At 44.0% G+C, this 23,483-nt stretch overlaps 1 protein-coding gene across 1 annotated transcript in view; it reads left to right on the top strand.

The window, feature by feature from the left end:
• The window catches only part of c2cd3 (C2 domain containing 3 centriole elongation regulator), a 154,804-nt gene that overhangs the window by 21,066 nt on the left and 110,255 nt on the right, over nucleotides 1–23,483 (top strand). Inside the window, exons 5-7 of the mRNA XM_085999470.1 lie at nucleotides 1,905–2,086; nucleotides 11,131–11,266; nucleotides 18,927–19,082. Coding sequence (XP_085855596.1) covers nucleotides 1,905–2,086; nucleotides 11,131–11,266; nucleotides 18,927–19,082 — 474 coding nt within the window. The remainder of the gene's footprint in view (nucleotides 1–1,904; nucleotides 2,087–11,130; nucleotides 11,267–18,926; nucleotides 19,083–23,483) is intronic.

Below are 23,483 nucleotides of genomic sequence, written 5' to 3'. Positions count from 1 at the left end.
TGTGAAAACCAAACAAAAATTGAGAGATTTACAGAGCGCGAAGGCAGGAGAGTCTCGCAGAAACAGGGAGAGAGAAATTACATGAAAAATAGTCAGGGAAAAACTGAAAGATACAAACACCAGAGAGGGAGAAATGGAAACATAGAAACATAGAAGATAGGAGCAGGAAAGGCAGAGAGACAGACATAAACAAGTAGAGGTTGGGAAAGAAACAAAGTTACAGAAAAGGCACAGTTTATTTTGTTTTGTGGGAGATAAATTAGTGATTACAACCCAATTTATTTACTAGACAGAAAGGAGTAAAGTTACAAACCCTACATTTTGGACACAGTTCATTGGAAAGAGCCAAACCTGTGAGAAAGAAATTGATTTTCAGTTGAAAAAAATGTATTAACATACGAATTAGGAGCAGGAATAGGCCACTCGGCCCTTCGAGCCTGCTCCGCCATTCAATAAGATCATGGCTGATCTGATTATTCCACATTCCCGCCTACCCCGATAACCTTTCACCCTCTTGTTTATCAAGAATCTATCTACCTCTGCCTTAAAAAGACTCTGCTTCCACTGCCCTCTGAGTTCCAAAGACTCACGACCCTCTGAGAAAAAATTTCTCCTCATCTCTGTCTTAAATGGGCGACCCCTTATTTTTAAACAGTGACCCCTAGTTCTAGATTCTCCCACAAGAGGAAACATCCTCTTCACATCCACCCTGTCCAGACCCCTTAGGATCTTGTATGTTTCAATCAAGTCACCTCGTACTCTTCTAAACTCCAGCGGATACAAGCCTAGCCTGTCCAACCTTTCCTCATAAGTCAACCTGCCCATTCCAGGTATTAGTCTAGTAAACCTTCTCTGAACTGCTTCCAACGCATTTACATCCTCCCTTAAATAAGGAGACCAATACTGTACACAGTACTCCAGATGTGGTCTCACCAATGCCCTGTATAACTGAAGCATAACCTCCCTACTTTTGTATTCAATTCCCCTCGCAATAAACAATAACATTCTATTAGCTTTCCTAATTACTTGCTGTACCTGCATACTAACCTTTTGCAATTCATGCACTAGGACACCCAGATCCCTCTGCATCTCAGAGCTCTGCAATCTCTCACCATTTAGATAATATGCTTCTTTTTTATTCTTCCTGCCAAAATGGACCATTTAAAATTTTCCCACATTATACTCCATTTGCCAGATCTTTGCCCACTCACTTAACCTATCTAAATCCCTTTTGTAGCCTCCTTATGTCCTCTTCACAATTTACTTTCCTACCTATCTTTGTGTCATCAGCAAATTTAACAACCATACCTTCGGTCCCTTCATCCAAGTCATTTATATAAATTGTAAAAAGTTGAGGCCCCAGCATTGATCCCTGTGGCACACCACTCAGTACATCTTGCCAATCAGAAAATGACCCATTTATGCCTACTCTCTGTTTCCTGTTAGCTAGCCAATATTCTATCCATGCCAGTATGTTACCCCCTACACCATGAGCTTTTATTTTCCACAATAACCTTTGATGTGGCACCTTATCAAATGCCTTCTGGAAATCTAAGTACAGTACATCCGCCAGTTCCCCTTTATCCACAGCACACGTTACTTCCTCAAAGAACTCCAATAAATTGGTTAAACATGATTCCCTTTCACAAAACCATGTTGACGCTGCCTGATTACCTTGAACTTTTCTAAGTGCCCTGCTATAACTTCTTTAATAATAGCTTCTAACATCTTCTAACTGGCCTGTAGTTTCCTGCCTTCTGTCTCCCTCCCTTTTTTGAATAAAGGAGTTACATTTGCTATTTTCCAATCTAATGGAACCTTCCCCGAATCTAGGGAATTTTGGAAAATTAAAACCAACGCATCAACTATCTCACTAGCCACTTATTTTCTTTTTTTTTCCCTAGAGGAAAAGACTATTTGTACTTCCAGAAAAATGCCAAAACCACAAAGACTCTTCCTTCTGAAAATAAGCGACAGCTGAATTCAGCCCCCGTTGCTCCTGCTGAGACTGTTGAGGCTGACGATGAGCAGACTGAAGCACGCGTACTATCAACAGATAGCCAGACTACCAAAAATCTTATTTCAGGTAGGTTGCTAACTTAGCAGAATACTTGTTTTGCTGCAACGCCATATATACTGTGAAGCAAACACGGTCAGTCTTATGCTTGGGAATATCTGAGTTATAGACAACTGACATACTTATTAATTTCTTTTGGGGCTTAGACTCAACATGTCCCCACCATTTCCAATTAAATACTCGGTAAATGTAAAAGTTTGTGTTTCATTTGCATCCATGCACCAATTCTTCTCAAGTTTTAAGCTCCTGCTCATACCCTTATCTGAAATTGCATTGTAGGAACACTTGGTGTTTGTTACAGCCTTTTTGAAAAGAAAGTGCATATTGATTTGGAGTACCAATATTTGGTGCTACAGCAGTAATGGTAGCAAAGTGGTTATGTAATTGGACTAGTAATCTAGAGGTCTGGGCGAATGATGTGGAAGATATGAGTTCAAATCCCACCTCGGCAGCTGTGGAATTTAAATTCAGTTAATTGAATAAGTCTGGAATAAAAAGCTAGTATCAGTAATGGTGACCATGAAACTACCGGATTGTCGTAAAAATCCATCTGGTTCACAAATGTCCTTTAGGGAAGAAAATTTGCCGTCCTTACCCGGTCTGGTCTTTGTGACTCCAGGCCCACAGCAATGTGGTTGATTCTTAACTGCCCTCTGACATCAAACCATTAGGGGGGGGGGAAAAAAAAACCTTCACCTCATGGACTGCAGCGGTTCAAGGCGGCGGCTCACCACCACTTTCTCAAGAGCAGTTAGGGATGGGCAATAAATGCTGGCTTTGCCAGCGACGCCCACATCCCATGAATGAAAAAAAAAATGCAGGTTCAACTTTCCCTTGCTACTGCTCTCGGGCAGTGCAGTTGGGCCAGGGGACTCCTCGGTAGCGGTGTCACAGATAAGCTATAGAGTCATTCCAAGGCCACTGCTGCATGTTTCCTCAGCTCAGAACAGCATTAGCAGAGACCAGTGAGCAATGTGACTGTATTGTGGAGACGAAGTCCCGTCTTCACACGGAGGACACTCGCCATCGTGTTGTGTGGCACTACCGCCGTGCTAAATGGGATAGATTCAGAACAGATCTAGCAGCTCAAAACTGGGCATCCATGAGGCGCTGTGGGCCATTATCAGCAGCAGCAGAATTGTATTCCACCACAATCTGTAACCTCATGGCCTGGCATATCCATCACTCTACCATTACCATCAAGCCAGGGGACCGACCCTGGTTCAATGAGGAGTGTAGAAGAGCATGCCAGGAGCAGCACCAGGCGTACCTAAAAATGAGGTGCCAACCTGGGGATGCTGCAACACAGGACTACATGCATGCTAAAAAGTGGAAGCAACATGCTATAGACAGGGCTAAGCGATCCCACAATCAATGGATCAGATCAAAGCTTTGCAGACCTGCCACATCCAGTCGTGAATGGTGGTGGACCATTAAACAACTAACGGGAGGAGGCTCCATGAATATCCCCATCCTCAATGATGGTGGGGCCCAGCACGTGAGTGCAAAAGACAAGGCTGAAGCGTTTGCAACCATCTTCAGCCAGAAGTGCCGAGTGGATGATCCATATCGGTCTACTCCTGAGGTCCCCACCATCACAGAATCCAGTCTCCAGCCAATTTGATTCACTCCACGTGATACCAAGAAACGGCACTGGATACAGCAAAGGCTATGGGCCCCGACAACATTCTGGCTATCGTGCTGAAGACTTGTGCTCCAGAACTAGCCGCGCCTCTAGCCAAGCTGTTCCAGTATAGCTACGACACTGGCAACTATCCAACCATGTGGAAAACTGCCCAGGTATGTCCTGTTTCAAAAAGGACAAATCCAACCCGGCCAATTACCGCCCCATCAGTCTACTCTCAATCATCAGCAAAGTGATGGAAGGTGTCGTCGACAGTGCTATCAAACAGCATTTACTCACCAATAACCTGCTCACTGATGCCCAGTTTGGGTTCCATCATGACCACTCTGCTCCCGACCTCATTACAGCCTTAGTCCAAACATGGACAAAGGAGCTGAATTCCAGAGGTGCGGTGAGAGTGACTGCCCTCGACATCAATGCAGCATTTGATAGTGTGGCATCAAGGAGCCCTAGAAAAACCGAAGTCAATGGGAATCGGGGGGGAAACGCTCCACTGGCTGGAGTTATACCTAGCACAAAGGAAGATGGTTGTGGTGATTGAAGGTCAATCATCAAAGCCCTAGGACATCGCTGCAGGAGTTCCTCAGGGCAGTGTCCTAGGCCCAACCATCTTCAGCTGCTTCATCAATGACTTTCCCTCCAACATAAGGTCAGAAATGGTGATATTCGCTGATGACTGCACAGTGTTCAGTGCCATTCACAACTCCTCAGATAATGAAACAGTCAATGCCTGCATGCAATAAGACCTGGATGACGTTCAGGCTTGGGCTGATAAGTGGCAGGTAACATTTGCGCCACAGAAGTGCCAGGCAATGACTATCTCCAACAAGCAAGAGTCTAACCACCTCCCCTTGACATTCAACAGCATTACCATCGCCAAATCCCCCACCATCAACATCCTGGGGGTCACCATTGACAAGAAACTTAACTAGACCAGCCACACAAATACTGTGGCAACAAGAGCAGGTCACAGGCTAGGTATTCTGCAGCAAGTGTCTCACCTGCTGACTCCCCAAAGCCTTTCCACCATCTACAAGGCACAAGTAAGGAGTGTGATGGCATACTCTCCGCTTGCCTGGATGATGGCAGCTCCAACAACACTCGAAGCTCGACACCATCCAGGACAAAGCAGCCCACTTGATTGGCCCCCCCATCCACCACCTTAAACATTCACTCCCTCCACCACCGGCGTACCGTGGCTGCAGTGTGTACCATCTACAAGATGCACTGCAGCAACTCTCCAAGGCTTCTTCGGCAGCACCTCTCACACCCACGACCTCTTCCACCTAGAAGGACAAGGGCAGCAGGTGCCACCACCTCCAAGTTCCCCTCCAAGTCTCACACCATCCTGACTTAGAAGTATATTGCCGATCCTTCATCGTCGCTGGGTCAAAATCCTGAAACTCCCTCCCTAACAGCACTGTGGGAGTACCTTCACCACACAGACTGCAGCAGTTCAAGAAGGTGGCCCACCGCCACCTTCTTGGTCAATTAGGGATGGGCAATAAATGCAGGCCTTGCCAGCGATGCCCACATCCCATAAACGAATAAAAAAATCAAACAAAAAAAAAAAAAAAAACACTGAAAGCTGAATGGAGTTCACAAGAAGTCACAAACAAACATCTCATGAAAGACCCAACATGGAAGATCCCTGGCTTTGATCTTCCATGAAACTTATGGGCAACCCTAAACCGCATCTGCACAAACCACGGCAGATTCAGATACTTGATGCACAAATGGAGAATTTAAAACTCTCCAGTGTGCGACTGTGGTCACCCAGAACAGATCATCATCATCATCGTGGAACATATAACGACTCAATGCCCAAGTCACAAATATGAAGAAGACATCACAGCAATACATTCCACTACTTCTGACGTAATTATCTGGCTTAACCACCTAAATGTAAAATTATTGTTCGACATCTACATCAGCCATACAAAGTAGTAGTACAGGTAGACTACCCTTTATCCGGACTTCCGAAAACCGAAACCCTCTAAAAACCGAAGGTTTTTTCGTTCAGCGTAAGTCGTGCGTACGACTTACGCTGAACGAAAAAACCTTCGGTTTTTAGAGGGTTCCGGTTGCGGAAGTTCGGATAAAGGGTAAGTCGTGCGCACGACCCCCCGCCGGCCCCGACAACCGCCGACCCCCCCCCCCCCCGCCAGCCCCGACAACCGCCGACCCCCCCGCGGACCCCGCCAGCCCCCCGCCGGCCCCGACAACCGCCGACCCCCCCGCGGACCCCGCCAGCCCCGACAACCGCCGGCCCCCCCGCGGACCCCACGAGCCCCGACAACTGCCGGCCCCGACAACTGCCGACCCCGCCAGCCGCCGACCCCCCCCCCCCGCGGACCCCGCCGGCCCCGACAACCGCCGGCCCCGACAACCGCCGACCCCCCCGCTGACCCCGCCGGCCCCGACAACCGCCGGCCCCCCCGCGGACCCCGCCAGCCCCGACAACCGCCGACCCCGCCAGCCGCCGACCCCCCCGCCGGCCCCGACAACCGCCGACCCCCCCCGCGTACCCCGCCGACCCCGACTGACTTACGCTGAGCGTCAGCGTAAGTCGTGCACACGACCCCCCGCCGACCCACCTTCCGAAATCCGAAATTCTCCTTTATCCGAAACTCGGCTGGTCCCGAGGTTTTCGGATAAAGGATAGTCTACCTGTAGTCGTGAGTGAGCAAGAGCTGCATGGCTGGGTGTAGGTTTAACACTTGTTCCCTTTCAAAAGAAAAAAGTAGAGAACAGAATCTACATCTCATCTATCTAGTCTTTTAACTCCTCTTGTTCCAAAATCCTAGGCACAAAGTTGTTTTTAGTTGGGATTAACTCAACCAGACCTGGAAAAGTCCATATTAAGGCTATATGTGGAGTATCCAAGCATTGGGAACGATGTAGAAAAGGGTACCCAAACTGATACCTAGCTTAAGGCATCTGAATATAAAGGAGATGTTGGAGAGCCTGGGATTGTTTGCTTCAAAGGAGAAGGTTCAGAGAAGATTATTAATGAAGTATTCAAGATTCTTTATGGGACAGATAAATTGTACCCTGATGATATGTTCAAGATTGTCAAAAACTCTAGAACACAGGACTGGAGCTCAAGCTTAGAAGAGGGAAAGTACAGACAGTTTAGGTTTAACTATTTTACACGAAGGGTGATGAATATTTGGAATCAACTGCCCTGGGAGGCAGTGCAGGCAAATAGTGTGAATTGGATAGATATTTGATTGAGCAGTACTGGTTTTGGGGTCGGCCACCTGTACTGTATTGTCTTTTCGGTCTTGTACTTTGTTTCCATGTAAAATTTTCTGATACATCTTGGTTAGAATTTGCAATCTCAAACTGAGAGATTTTGCTCATTTTAATGACCTCCCCAAGATCCCATGTTTCTATGCTTAAAAATGCTGGAAGCCGAAACTAAGAGTCTGAGGAGAGGTGTGCTAAGTACTCTCTTACATACCTTAAATTCAAAGAACAAACCCTTTTCAGTCACTTGACCAATCTGTGGGATATGTAGCGGAAGGGCTTACGTCTTTTGGTGTCAATCATTTCGAACAGTCATGTAAAGCCCTGGAAGATGTCAAAGTTACTGAGGCATGGATATCTAGACGTGGCAAATTCTACTTTACTCTCCTGACTTTAAAAAAGGATCCTACACAGGACCAGATAAAATATGGCACATTTATAGCCCACTAATGAGCTATTCCTGTCCTCAATGTTAGCCTCTTATCACCAGTAAGGAATGTTATGTTCCAATAAACACCTCCAGGGTTTTTATTGGATTCGATTTCCCAGCAGTCAGGTTAACTACTGGCTCCATAATGTGTGGCTACTTTAACTGAAACATTTATTTTGAGAATGTAATTAAAGCAATTTACAGGGTTTTTCTTAGAATGGGAGCAGAAACAGAGCAGTAATTCGAAGAGAACATATTACACCATTTGGGACTTGGGGACCATGCTTTATTTTCCTGTCTTTTGATCACGCTAGTTGTGTTTTGTTTATCACCCTATCTTCTCAGAAAGCAACATTTCATATCCTCCAAGGTATTTTTTATGTAATATTGTGATGCACTATGTAGTAAGTGTAGACTTTCATGGGAATTGCTGCTGCATGATGTACTTTCCCACTTCATTTGCCCTACTATTGATTTATGAAGCTGCCCTATGTATAAATTTGTTTGTTTCATCAATCAGAGGCATGGTTTCCAGCTCCCAGTCTCAGTGTAATTAAATGATCTTTTATTAGACCCTATTGCTCAGAATTTGCTGGAGGGGGCATCTCACGGCATGCTCCGTTAGTTAGACTATTTCCCTCAACCTGCAATTCAAAATTTTTTTGCATTGCAAATTACTCGAAGTGCGAGCTGATAATGGTGCAGCGAGGGCAACGGTGCAACAGGGACCTTGGTGAACAACGGGACCAAATCATTAACCATTGAGATTTAAGGAGAAAGAAACAGAGGAACGACGGGGAAGGAAATGGCTTGCATTAGAGTCAAATCAGGTGCAGAAAGAGAAATAAAGAGAGGGAAAGAAAGATTGAATTAAGAGAGAGAGAAAAGAGACAAAGGAAAAGTAAGTTTTTTTTTTTTAATTTCCTTTTTAAAAATCTCCAAGAACAAATTACTGCCTACGGGAATGAGATTCCACAATTTCAATTGCTCCCTTTCTGGGCCGGAGAGGTTGAGTGGCATTGCAGGAACATAAATGTTGTCATTAAAAAGGTACTTGTGCTGTTAAGTACCAGCCCTAACTTTCTGCGGTGAGTTTAAATGCTAATTAATGCGCAGTTGCAGCAATTTTGTGAAACTCGTGGGGAGGTTGACGGCGAGCTGCTGTTTTCATGAGGCTAACAGCGGAGTGGCGATGATTGTCCAACAGTTTGTGGTGATACGCAACTCGTGGGGTATCTCTTCCTTGTCACAAATTGCTGGATGATTTACACCCTAATAATGGCTTCCGCATTAAACTCGCCGTTATTTTGCCAGTAAATTCTAGCCAATTATCATAGTATCATATTACGTGTTTTAAGTTGAGTTCCCAGCAGGTGGCAGCAAACCCTACTTGTTACAATGGGCTGACAAAACTATTGTGTTTTTAAAAAAAAAAAAATTTAAAAAAAATTTGTGGGCTTGAATTTCCGATTGGAGGCTTCCTGCGGGCGGATGCCTCTGATTGGGGAAAAAATCTACGCACTTGCCTGCTGGCTCCGTAGGTCCCGAGACTTTCGATCCTGGGCCTCTCCACTACGAAATGCGCAGAGGCCCAGGTATCCCAGGGGCGCATGCAGTTCGCAAGCGTCCCTGGGATCACGTTGGCCGTGGGGAACCAATCAAAAAAGGGGTTTCCCCTTCACACTTTTGACAGGTCTCTACGCACAGACCTGTCAAAAATATGAATGGGGATCACATTTAACAACAGTTAAACATTAAATAATTGTTTTTTTAAATCGCATATTTAAAATTAGTTAAATTAACATTAAATATTTTAAACAAAAATTTAATTTTTTTTGAAAACAATAATTAGGGCTAAAAATAAACTTACCTTTTTTTAAAGTATTTTAAAATTATAAATGAGTGGAAAAAAATTGTGTTTTTTTTTAAACTCGATGAAGGGACCGAGCGTAATGTATTCAAGTTTGCTGATGATGCAAAGCTAGGTGGGACAGTAAGCTGTGAGGAGAACACAGTCTGCAAAGGAATATAGAGAGACTAAGTGAGTGGGCAGTAAGGTGGCAGATGGAGTATAATGTGGGGAAATGTGAGGTTATTCACTTTGATAGGAAGAATAGAAAAACAGAATATTTTTTAAATGGTGAGAAACTTTCAAATGTTGGTGTTGAGAGATTTGGGTGTCCTCGTGCAAGAAACACAGAAAGCTAGCATGCAGGTGCAGCAAGCAATAAGGAAGGCAAATGGCAGGTTGGCCTTTATTGCAAGAGGATTCTTGACAAATCGCAAGTGCCAGGTATTAGCGTATGCGCTTCACGTGCCTAAACCCGGCACTTGCGCGGCCCCTATGGGTGCGTACGCACACGTGGGGGTCGAAAAATCATGTATCTTGGTACTTTCCTCTGCATTTGTTGTAACGCAGCCATAAATACATTGTAACATGTTAATATGCTCTAAACATGTTTGTAGAGCAAAATATAAGGGGGAAAACCTGTGTGGGGAATTGTTGTGGCCTGCAATTTATTAAAAAAAAAAAGTTTTAAAAAAGGTTTTAAAGCTGCATGGTCAAGAATTTATTCGGGAAAAAACGTCGGTGTAAAAATGACAGCTGGTCCCACAAATCATAAAATATACCATCCATCACCAGATCTATCTGGACCACTTCAAACTCTCCTGGGCCTCAGTCATCTTCCAAAACCACCCAAACTCTAGGATCGTGCTGGAAAGCAAGAATAATCCCAACCAAATGCCTTGTAAAGTTACCCCCGCCGTCCCCCGTCCCCTCTATCCTCATCTTGAACCACAAGTGCAAAGAGTTCATGGACTTCTTTGTCACAAACAGAGACCATCTGTCCATCTACCTCTGCTGCTTTCCCCTCCTTTCCCTTGGCCAGCAAGCCAAATTCCTCCACCCCCAGCTGCCCCCCACCCTAGCCCCGAACAAACACAGACATACATACAAATATACTTGCATTCGACTCTCTGTCTCCCTCTAGCCCTCCCTGTCAGAGCTCCTCGTATCCATGAGACCCACCTCCTGCTCCCTTGACCTCATTCCCACTAAACTGATGGCTACCCAACTTTACTTCCTGGTTTCCATGCTGCTACCTGACATTGTAAATGGGTTCCCACTGCTGAAGCACTATTCTTTTCCCTTTCAAAGACGTCCTCATCACCCTCCCCTAAAAATGACCACCGTTGATCGCTATGTTGTTGCAAGTTACCACCCCGGTTACAACATTCCTTTCCCCTCAAGTTATTGAACGTGTTATCACTTCCCAGAGTCATGCCTATTTCCCTCACAACTCCCTGTTTAAATCCCTCCAATAAGGTTTCCGCCCCTGTCACAGCACAATAGGTGAGACCACACTTAGAGTACTGTGCACAGTTCTGATCACCATATTACAAAAAGAATATAAAAGCACTGGAGACGGTGCAAAAAAGATTTACAAGGATGATACCAGAACTGAGAGGGTACTATCGGGAAAGACTGAACAGGCTAGGGTTCTGCAATTCCCCCATCCCTTTGCTCCACCACTGACTGCTGTGCCTTCTGTTGTCTAGGTTCCTCTACTCATTTAATACCATCCTTAAATCCATCTCTTTTTGATTAAGCACCGTGAGACATTTTTCTACATTAAAGGTGCTACATAAATGCACATTGTTGTTATAGTAGTAGTGAGTCCTTGCAATTATTTATTTGATCAATATGTATTTTTTTCTTTGTAGTTCTGTTGGACCGAGGCAGCAAACTGCGAAATGCAATGGTGGTTTCTGCTATGAAAACTGTTCCTAATGGTGTATTTGGATTGGCGGACATTCCTTCCTCTGCCCCATGTCAATACACGGACATACCAAAATCAAAGTAAGCTTGATGAAGCTCTCAATAGTTACAATGCTGTTTTTGTACCTTAATGAGTGTAATTCAATTTGAAGTAATCTGATAGTTTACTAAATGAATTCTGACAAATTTTTGTAGTGGCATCAAGAGTATATAAGAAATAGGAGCAGGAATAGGCCACTTGGCCCCTCGAGCCTGCTCCGCCATTCAATAAGATCATGGCTGATCTTGGGCTCAAAGCCACTTCCCTACCCGCTCCCCATAACCTTTCACTCCCTTGTCTTGCAAAAATCTGTCTATCTCCACCTTAAATGTATTTAATGACCCAGCCTCCACAGCTCTCTGGGGCAGAGAATTCCACAGATTTACGACCCTCTGAGAGAAGAAATTCCTCCTCATCTCAGTTCTAAAAGGGCGACCCTTTATTCTGAAACTATGCCCCCGAGTTCTTGATTTTCCCACAAGGGGAAACATCCTCTCTGCATCTATCTTGTCGAGCCCCCTCAGTATCTTATGTTTCAATAAGATCACTTCTCATTCTTCTAAATTCCAATGAGTATAGGCTCAGCCTGCTCAACCTTTCTTCATAAGGCAACTCTCTCATCTCAGGAATCAACCGTGTGAATCGTCTCTGAACTGCCTCCAATGCAAGTATATCCTTCCTTAAATAAGGAGACCAAAACTGTACACAGTACTCAAGGTGTGGTCTCACCAATACCCTGTACAGTTGTAGCAGGACTTCCCTGCTTTTATACTCCACCCCCCTTGCAATAAAGGCCAACATTCCATTTGCCTTTTTGATTACTTGCTGTATCTGCATGATAACTTTTTGTGTTTCATGCACAAGGACCCCATATCCCTCTGAACTGTAGCATTTTGTAATCTCCATTTAAATAATTTGCTTTTTTATTTTTCCTGCCAAAGTGGATAACCTCGCACTTTCCCACATTATGCTCCATCTGCCAAATATTTGCCCACTCACTTAGCCTGTCTATATCCCTTTGCAGATTCTTTGAGTCCTCTGCACAACTTGCTTTCCCACCCATCTTTGTATCATCCGCAAACTTGGCTTCATTACACTCTGCCCTTTCATCCAAGTCATTAACGTAGATTGTAAATAGTTGAGGCCCCAGCACCGATCCCTGTGGCACCCCACTAGTTATCGTTTGCCAACCAGAAAATGACCCATTTATCCCGACTCTCTGCTTTCTGTTCGCTAGCCAATTCTCTATCCATGCTAATCTATTACCCCCAACTCTGTGATCTCTTATGCAGTAATCTTTTATGTGGCACCTTATCGAATACCTTCTGGAAATCCAAATATACCACATCCACTGGCTTACCCTTACCCACCCTGCTCGTTACATCCTCAAAGAACTTCAGCAAATTTGTTAAACATGATTTCCCTTTCATAAAACCGTGCTGACTCTGCTTGACTGCATTATGATTTTCCAAATGCCCTGCTACTGCTTCCTTAATGAAGGACTCCAGCATTCTCCCAACAACAGATGTTAGGCTAACTGGTCTATAGTTTCCTGCTTTCTGTCTCCCTCTTTTCTTAAATAGGGGTGTTACATTTGCGGTTTTCCAATCCGCTGGGACCTCTCCAGAGTCCAGGGAATTTTGGTAGATTGCAACCAATGCATCCACTATCTCTGCAGCCACTTCTTTTAAGACCCTGGGATGCAGCCATCTGGTCATGGAGACTTTTTGTCTTTTAGTCCTATTATTTTACCAAGGAATTGCTGAAGTGTTCTCCTTTTCACACGACTTGACAAAAGATGGAGGACATAGAAACATAGAAGATAGGAGCAGGAGTAGGCCATTCGGCCCTTCGAGCCTGCTCCGCCATTCAATGAGATCATGGCTGATCATCCAAATTCAGTACCCTGTCCCTGCCTTCCCCCCATATCACTTGATCCCTTTAGCCTTAAGAAATATATCCAACTCTATCTTGAATATATTTAATGAACTGGCCTCCACCACCCCCTGTGGCAGAGAATTCCACAGGTTCACCACACTCTGGGTGAAGAAATTCCTCCTCATTTCAGTCCTAAATGGCTTACCCCTTATCCTTAGACTATGACCCCTGGTTCTGGACTCCCCGGCCATCAAAAACATCCTTCCTGCATCTAGTCTGTCCAGGCCTGACAGAATTTTATAGGTTTCGATGAGATTCCCTCTCAATCTTCTAAACTCCAGTGAGTATAAGCCCAATTGACACAATCTCTCCTCATACGTCATTCCTGCCATCCCAGGTATCAGCCTGGTGAATCTTCGCTGCACTCCTTCCATGGCAAGAACGTCCTTCCTCAGGTAAGGCGACCAAAACTGCACACAATCCTCAAGGTGTGGTCTCACCAAGGCCCTGTACAACTGTAGCAAGACATCCTTGTTCCTGTACTCGAACCCTCTTGCTACAAAGGCCAACATACCATTTGCCTTCTTAACCGCCTGCTGCACCTGCATGCTTACCTTCAGCGACTTGTGCACAAGAACACCCAGGTCTCTTTGCACTTCCCCTTCTCCTAATCTATTGCCATTCAAATAATAATCTGCCTTCCTGTTTTTGCCACCAAAGTGGATAACCTCACATTTATCCACATTATAGTGCATTTGCCATGTTTCTGCCCAATCACCCAACCTGTCCAAATCGTACTGGAGTTTCACGACATCCTCCTCACAGCTTACCCTTCCACCCAGCTTTGTGTCGTCTGCAAATTTGGAGATATTACATCCAATTCCCTCGTCCAGATCATTAATATATATTGTGAACAGCTGGGGTCCTAGAACCGATCCTTGCGGTACCCCACTAGTCACTGCCTGCCACTCAGAAAACGACCCGTTTATTCCAACTCTTTGCTTTCTGTCCGCCAACCAGTTCTCTATCCAAGTCAATACCTTGCCCCCAATCCCATGTGCCTTAAATTTGCACGCTAATCTCTTAGGTGGGACCTTATCGAAAGCCTTCTGAAAGTCCAAATACACCACATCCACTAGTTCTCCCTTATCTATTTTACCAGTTACATCCTCAAAAAATTCCAGTAGATTAGTCAAGCATGATTTACTTTTTGTAAATCCATGTTGACTTTGTCTGATCCTGTCACTGCTTTCCAAGTGCTCTGCTATTACATCTTTTATAATGGACTCCAGCATTTTCCCCACTACCGATGTCAGGCTTAATTCCTCGCTTTTTCTCTACCACCTTTTTTGAATAGTGAGCTAACATTAGCTACCCTCCAATCCATGGGTACTGTTCCAGAGTCTATCGAGTTCTGGAAGATGACCAGCAATGCACCTGCTATTTCTAGGGCAACTCCCTTAAGTACCCTGGGATGTAGATTATCAGGCCCTGGGGATTTATCGGCCTTCAGTCCCATCAATTTTCCTAACACCATTTCCCTACAAATACTGATTTCTTTCAGTTCCACCCTTTCATCAGACCCTATGTTCCCCGGCATCTCGGGGAGGTTATTTGTGTCCTCCTTTGTGAAGACAGAACCAAAGTATGTATTTAGTTGGTCTGCCATTTCCTTGTTTCCCATTATAAATTCCCCTGATTTTTGACTGCAAGGGACCTACGCTTGACTTCACCAATCTTTTTCTCTTCACATATTTATAAAAGCTTTTACATCTTTTGATGTATAGCATTTATGGTGTTGGTTTAGCACTCTTCTACGGTAGGATGAGATGGATGCAAAACAAACAATGGCTAGTTTTCCCCCCCAGTTTCTCCCATTCATTCCATGGATGGCATTAGTGCTCTGATACTTCACCCGAGTGGCTATTATTCATGTATTATTCGGCTGTTTGATTTGGGGTGCATCACAGCCTTGCTACATTATGTCCTCAACCTGTATTTAAAATTATGCATTCTAATAGGGGTCACTAGATGATGATCAAGAGTGGGAATACTGGCTGGATGATTTTTTTTTTCTTCCTTTATGGCCTACAGTCACTGAGGCCAGAACTAATACCAGCCCACGGAAGGTAGGTTTAATCCTCATCTGTGCTGAGAGGGGTGATCTCCAGTGGGTCGTTGTAAGATGCTGCAGTTGGTCTCGGCATCTATTTTCCTTCCTAGCACAGTGATGTTAAGGTGCCTGCCCCTGATCACTAGGCAGGGGCCCTGCTTGGAAAGTGTGTGGGTGAGGGGTTGGGGGTTGGTGGTGGGGGTTAGGACCGGATTGAGTTTGGCTGTGATGTGCCCCAGGGTTAAATAGCTTGTCAGCACTTGCCCTCTAGGCTCACACAAAGAATTGCCATTTAGGCAAAGTATCAGAAGGTTGCCAGCATCCTTGGAGACTATGTAAGGGGTTTATATGAACTGGATTTGAATAATTTTGAATCTGTTCTGAATCCAATTTTTAGATAGCATGAGTCAGCACCTTCAGGTGAGAGAGGAAGAAAAATGGGAGGTGGTGGTGGGGCAGATGAACAACCAATATACCAAGAATGGGTAATAAATAATGGGCTATAATTTACTGTGGTAGGGCATCTGACAGTGTGCCGTTAGTTAGACTTGCCCGTGCATGTTTAGGTTTTTTCATTTTTTTTGTGGCAATTTGCTGACAGCAGCGCAGCTAAGGAAACCGGGCATCTGGGACCTGAGTTAACAGAGCAAGCAACTGTGTATCTCCTTAACCAATCAGATTGCAGGATTGTGAAATTAACTGCGCAAGGACTGAGAAAGAAGTGTAAATTAGAGTGGGTGAATTGAACGCCAAATCAGGTTCAGAAAGAGAAATTGAGAGAGGGAAAGAAAGATTGGATTAAAAGAGACCAAGGAAAATTTTAAAATTCTAAATTTTACATTATTAGCATCTCCAACCACCTTCAGCTGCTTCATCAGTGACCTTTCCTCCAACATAAGGTCAGAAATGGGAATTTTCGCTGATGACTGCACAGTGTTCAGTGCCATTCACAATTCCTCAGATAATTAAGCAATCCATGCCTGCATACAACGAGACCTGGACGACGTTCAGGCTTGGGATGATAAGTGGCAGGTAACAACGGTATTACCATCGTCTCAACCCCCAACATCGACATCTTGGGGGTCACCATTGACCAGAAACTTAACTGGACCAGCCACATAAATACTGTGGCAACAAGAGCAGGTCAGAGGCTGGGTATTCTGCGGCGAGTGTCTCACCTCCTGACTCCCCAAAGCCTTTCCACCATCTGCAAGGCACAAGTCAGGAGTGTGATGGAATACTCTCCACTTGCCTGGATGAATGCAGCTCCAACAACACTCAAAAAGCTCAACACCACCCAGGACAAAGCAGCCCGCTTGATTGGCACCCCATCCACCACCTTAAACATTCACTCCCTCCACCACCGGTGTACCGCGGCTGCAGTGTGTACAATCTAGAAGACGCACTGTAGCAACTCGCCTAGGCTTCTTCGGCAGCACCTCCCAAACCCGCGACCTCTTCCACCTAGAAGGATAAGGGCAGCAGGCACATGGGAACACCACCACCTCCAAGTTCCTCTCCAAGTCACACACCATCCTGACTTAGAAGCATATTGCCGATCCTTCATCGTCACTGGGTCAAAATCCTGGCACTCCCTACCTAACAGCACTGTGGGAGTACCTTCACCACACGGCCTGCAGTGGTTCAAGAAGGCGGCTCACCACCACATTCTCGAGGGCAATTAGGGATGGGCAATAAATGCTTTGCCAGCGACGCCTACATCCCATAAACAAATTTTTGAAAAAACAACAATTAAAACCTGAAGGAATGAAACTCCACAATTGCAGTAGTTAATTTTCAGTGCCAGAGAGGTTGACTGACAGAAATGAATACCATCACATCGCTAAAAGGATACTTAGACTGAAATGGACAAGACTTAACTTCTGTGGCAAGTTTAGTTTGTATCTACTGCACAATACAGCAACTTCACGTCATTCAATGCATTTCAATGGTGAGGCAGACAGTGAGATGCCGTTTTTGCAAAGCTAATGGTGGAGTGGCGCAACCTGGACCGCAACTTTTTGATTTTTGAGTTGAACCGCACATCTGTCCCTCGCCTAAAGTCGCTGTACCGTTTGCGCATAAATAACGGTGAGCGCCATTAGCCTTACTGTTATTTTTACAGCAAATATGGCCCAATGTTTACTGTATCTCTGAATCTAAACAACAGTAGAGATGAGAAAAGGGCTGGACCTGGGAATAAAAACAGAAACTGCTGGAAGTGCACATCGGGTCCATCAGTTTTTGGTAGAAAAGATAGGTTAACATTGTCATGAAAGGTCTGCACCTGAAACATTCTCTTTGCAGCTGCTAATAGACCTGTCCTTAAATGTCCATTAAAACTGAATATACTGCAGATCAGCACAAAAGATGAAAGAAAAGATATGCTAACTGATGTGCAATTTATCCTGTAATAAAAGATGGGTGCAAATTGAGATGAGATATCCTTTTTAAAAAAAAAAAAAAAAAAAAATCCAATTCAGATTACCTTGGATTCAATTATCTGTTTATCGTGTGTGAGACCTCTATAGACAGTTATACGTCCATGCAGACAGGGAAGAGGAATGGTGCCGCAGTGCACATTCAGCATTTATTCCAGCGCACTATGAATCATTTGCTTTGGCCCAACAGTGTGTGGGATTTACACATATTAGATTTTAATCATTTTGAATCTGTTCAGAGTGTGATCTTTATTGAGAGGCTATTTTTATTCTATCTTTAATTTGAAGTTTAGTCTGTTTTATCATGAAATACAAAATCATGAATTTTGAATAAATGAGAATAGAAAGCAATACTATAATGTAGATTGTTTACAGTGAAGGTAGGATTACAGAACCGTGTAAAGATTGGTGACACTAACTTGCATGCTTTTTAAAATTTGTTTTTACAGATATAATGTGTCACTGACTTATTTTCCAGGGTCAGTTACAGATGATCACTCAATAAACTTGTAATCCTTGAGTATCAATGTCCTTGTACATCAACTGTGTGGAATTATCTTGGACGTCAATATCTGCCATGACACCCACCACAGATTAAAAAAAGAGCCAATTGAAAATAAAGTAAAACTACTTATCAAGACTACTATATAAAAACCTCGCACGCCCACTTGCAGTGATTTACTAAGCAGTAACATTATTTTGGGGTTCAGATGACAGTTATAAACTACTCAACTTTACTCTGGCAATTTACGATGTCACTTGAACCCCTGGATGAGATTACTGCCCACTAATAACTTCTGTGTATCCTTTATTATCTGTTCATTGTCAACTTTCTGCAATTGTGGGCTTTAATTTAAAAAAATTAACAGCGGAAATAATTTATAAAGTAATATTTCCATGTTAGGACATCACCGTGATAATCCGATTACAACTTTAACTTATTTTAACAGGCTGCAAAATTTTATTCCAATGTGAAATCACAGTGTTATTTAAAGGAGAATATCAAAGGGCAGCAGTTTGATGCGCTAAATATTTCCATTGATGGATCTATCCATAAGCTTGTTACTTGTGAATTATCTGATCCAGCACACTTGTGGAGATGGATATCCTATCACGCTGCTGCCATGGATATATTCTCTTTAGTTTCTAACCGCTAGTCACTCTACTGAATGTTTTCAAACTTATGGAATTATATAATTTCACATTTGTAAATGTCTTTCATGTGCAATAAACAATAGTTTAATCGATCTTTTTTTTTTCCCCTGTCAGAACACCCCAATCTCCTTCTGGAAAACTGCTTCATGATTTGCTGGAATCTGAAGCTATTTCTGCAACCAGAGATTCTTTACTGCCTTCTCCTGAGCAACCATTAAAAGAATTTCATCCCAACACCGAGTCCACAGCCATCAAGTTGCTCCTAGGGAGGTAAATACAGGGAAAGCTTCTCATTTTAATTTGTTTTGTATTTGAACTTTACATTGGTTTCCATGATCCTCACGCGTGTAATAATTCTGTGGCATGTCAGAGGTTCCCAAACTGGGGGACGCGGCGAGGCTATCGGGCGGCACAAGGTGGCGACTTGACCTCCAGTTTAAGCTGTCTTTTGGGTGCCCCATTGGGGGTGATTAGTTAATGTTTCATCATCGCAGAGATCGTCCAGAGCCACTAGGGCAGCATGGAGATCGGCAAGTAGATGATCCACGTGGTGAAGGTACAGCGAGGGGCCGGGCTGATGTGTGTAGTGCAGAGGGAAAGGCTGAACCATTGAAGTCCTGCTCACTGGCACCGCTCAGTCTGTCAGGTAACACTGATCAGTACTGAGCCCAAATGGAGATTAAATTTGGGCACTCATTTGGGATTTGATGTTTGATCAGAATTAGAAGGTTAACTAGTGCTGTGGGAGAGGGTTTAAACAAGATGTAGTATTAGGGTTTAAACAAGATGTAGTATTAAAAAGTAGAAACAAGATGCACAGAGGATTGGGAGATAGTTAGATTTAGTAATACAGAATTAGGTGGGACCATAGAAAATATAAAAAGGTCTAAGTTAGGTTTGGAGTGCATGTGTGTAAATGCACAAAGTGTGGTTAATAAGGTTGGTGAGCTGCAGGTGCAAATAGCCACCTGGGAATATGATGTAATGGCGATAACTGAGACCTGGCTCAAAAAAGGGGAGGATTAGATGCTTAATATTCCTGGGTACATGGTATTCAGGGATGCTAGGGAAGGAAAAAAAGGAGATGGGGTAGTAGTTTTGATTAAGGAAAATATTACAGTGCTAGAAAGAGAGAATGTCCTTGAGGGGCCAAAGACAGAATCTAATTGATTGGAGGTAAGAAACAATAAAGGAGCTCTTACGCTACTTGGTGTATTTTATAGGCCACCAAATAGTGGGAAGGAGATGGAGGAGCAGATTTGCAAAGAAATTACTGAGAGTTGCAAGGACTATAGAGTAGTGATAATGGGAGACATTAACTACCCCAACATTGAATGGGACATTGATTGTGTTAAGGGCAGAGAAGGGAAGGAATTTCTGAAATGTTCACGAGAAATTTCTTGACAAGTATGTTTCCTGCCCAACGAGGAAGGAGGCATTGCTGGATCTGGTCTTGGGGAATGAAGTGGGTTAAGTGGAGAATGTCACAGTCTGGGAGCAGCTCGGGAATAGTGATCATAGTATCATAGGGTTTAGATTAGTTATGGCAAAGGACAAGGAGCAATCTGGAATAAAAATACTTAACTGGAGGAGGGCTAATTTAATCAAATTGAGGAGGGATCAATGGAGTAATGGGTGGCCTTTAAAGAGGAGATGGCTCGGGTACAGTTTAGATACACTCTCACAAGGGGGAAGGGAGAGCAACCAAAGCCAGAGCTCCCTGGATGCCGAATGAGTTAGAGAGTAGGATGAAGCCGATCTCCGCTTGATAATACAAGGGAGAATGAGGCTGAATATAAAAAGTACAAAGGACAAGTGAAAAAGGAAATAAGAGGGGCAAAGAGACCGTACGAGAATAGATTGGCGGCTAGCATAAAAGGGAATCCAAAGGTCTTCTATAGGCCTATTAACGGTAAAAGGGTTGTCAGAGGAGCGGTGGGGCGGATTTAAGGACCAAAATAGAGATCTATTGGAAGCAGAAGGCATGGCCGAGGTACTAAATGAGTACTTTGCATCGGTGTTTACCAAGGAAGAGGACTTTGCCAAAGCTATGGTAAACGAGGAGGTTACCGGGATATTGGATGAGATAAAAATAGATAGAGGGAGGTACTGGGAAAGATGGCAGTACTTAAAGTAGATGAGTCACCAGGTCCAGGTGGGATGCATCCTAGGTTGCTGAGGGAAGTAAGGGTAGAAATTCTGAAGACGCTGGCCACAATCTTCCAATCCTCCTTAGATACAGGGGTGGTGCCAAAAGTCTGGAGGATTGCAAATGTTACCCTTGTTCAAAAAAGGGGAGAATGATAAACCTGGAAATTACAGGCCAGTCAGTTTAACCTCGGTGGTGGGGAATAATCTGGGAGAAAATGAACAGCCACTTGGACAAGCATGGACTAATAAGAGAGCCAGCACGGATTTGTTAATGGCAAATCGTGTTTGACTAACTTGATTGAGTTTTGTGATGAGGTAACAGGGTGGATGAGGATAGTGTATATGGACTTTCAAAAGGCATTTGATAAAGTACCATATTAGGCTTGCTAGCAAAGTTGAAGCCTGAGATAAAAGGGGCAGGAGCAATATGGGTATAAAATTGGCTAAGGGATAGAAAACAGAGTTGCGGTGAATGGCTGTTTTTCGATTGGAGGGAGGTATGCAGTGGCGTTCCCCAAGGTCCAGTACTAGGACCACTGCTGTTTTTGATACACAGGACTTGGGATTACAGGGCACAATTTCAAAATTTTCAGATGACATGAAACTTGGAAGTGTAGTAAACAGTGAGGAAGATAGTAATAGACTTCAAGAGGACATAGACAGGCTGGTGGAATGGGTGGACACATGGCAGATGAAATTCAACGCAGAAAAGTGTGAGGTGATTGATAGGAAGAATGAGGAGAGGCAATACCTGCTAAATGGTACAATTTTACAGGGGGTGCAAGAGCAGAGCGACCTGGGGGTGTATGTACACAAATCTTTGAAGGTGGCAGGACAGGTTAACAAAGCAGTTAATAAAGTAGATGGGATCCTGAGCTTTATAAATAGAGGCATAGGGTACAAAAGCCAGGAAGCTAAACCTATATAAAATGCTAGTTTTTTACGCAACGAGAGTTTAGGATTTGGAATGCACTGCCTGATGGGGTGGTGGATACAGATTCAATAGTGGCCTTCAAAAGGGAATTGGCTAAATATTTGAACAAGAAAAAATTTCAGGGATATGGGGAAAGAGTGGGGGAGTGGGACTGACTGAATTGCTATTTGAAAGAGCCAACGCAGACTCAATAAACTGAATGGCCTCCGTCTGTGCTCTATGATTCTATGAAAGGCTGTTTAAAGTAGTTGTAATCTGGTTGTTTATACATTTCCCCAGAACCTGCCCCGGTGTGGGGGCCCTGAGCCTGAGGCTGTGTGGGGGGTCGAGATTCTGAGCCCAAGTAATATGTGATGTTAAATCAAGAATGTAAAATTCTCTTGTTTTCTGCAAAATACTGTTTCTTGGAAAGAGGGGGCTGTGCATGGGATGTGAATTTCTGATGGGGGAGGGGTAGGGTTGCGAAGTGGTGGAAAGTTTCTGGAAATTTTCCACGGGAAGTTTAGCTCGGGAATTTTGCCCAAAAAAGCACATGCTAGCATAATATTGTTTTTTTTTGTATTTCTTTCATTTTTTTTCCACCGGTCCTCTCTCAAAATTCCTAAGAGATGGAATCTTAATTATTAAGGAATTTCTTAATCAATATATGTTTATCTTCTTACTTGGCTTGTTTTAATAATTACAAATTTTGTGTGTGACTGTGAACAAATGTGCCCTGATTGGTTGGATGAGCGATTGGCTCCCTCTATTGGTGAAGTAGTGTCGTGTGTGCACAGGTCATGCTTCCATCACATGGGGCATCAGGAAAAATTTACTCACCCTGTTGCGATCGTGCTGATCGACCGCAGTTCGACAAATGCCCTTTATTTCTCTGCACAGAACAATGCCACGTTTACCATTGGATGTGTGGAAGCATTTTACCCCAGGCATTAAAGATGGAAAGACTGTACATGTGCAAACACTGTACAAAGCCATATGTAAAGAATGCCACAAAGATGCAGCAGCATTTATCCAAATGCAACAACTTCACTCAAAGCTCACAGCAGTCAGCCCAGAGTTCCTCTGCTTCCATTCAAGAAGATGATGGTTCACATTCAGCATCAGGCTCCTTATCAGCAACTCCTGGCCCACGTGGAAGGTTCTTTGATACAATGGATGACCATAGCCAGAAGAATGCCTTGCTTGAGCTGTATATGCGACAGGCTCACCCCTCATGCTCACAGCCAATGTGTACTGGAAGAGATTTTTCAATGTTATTCGCCCTGCATACTGTCCTCCCACCAGACATGCTTTGTCTACTTATTTGCTGGAGGCTGAGTATAACAGAGTCCAAGGAAAGCTCAAAGAAACGATAGAGATGGCCGACGGTGTTGCAGTTATCTCAGATGGGTGGTCAAATGTACGAGGGGAGGGCATCATAAACTACATTGTCTCCGCTCCTCTCCCAGTGTGCTTCAAGAGCACAGACACGAAGAACAACAGACACACAGGCACATACATTGCTGATGAGCTGAAAACGGTCATCAATGATCTTGGATCGCAAAAGGTCTTTGCAGTAGTTACTGACAATGCTGCGAATATGAAGG

This window comes from Somniosus microcephalus, chromosome 10 (genome assembly GCF_052327205.1).
Source record: "Somniosus microcephalus isolate GS21.2 chromosome 10, FLI_Smic_1.0, whole genome shotgun sequence".
NCBI lineage: Eukaryota > Metazoa > Chordata > Chondrichthyes > Squaliformes > Somniosidae > Somniosus > Somniosus microcephalus.
Note: the sequence above shows the minus strand (reverse complement) of the source record. Positions and strands in the feature narration are given on the sequence as shown.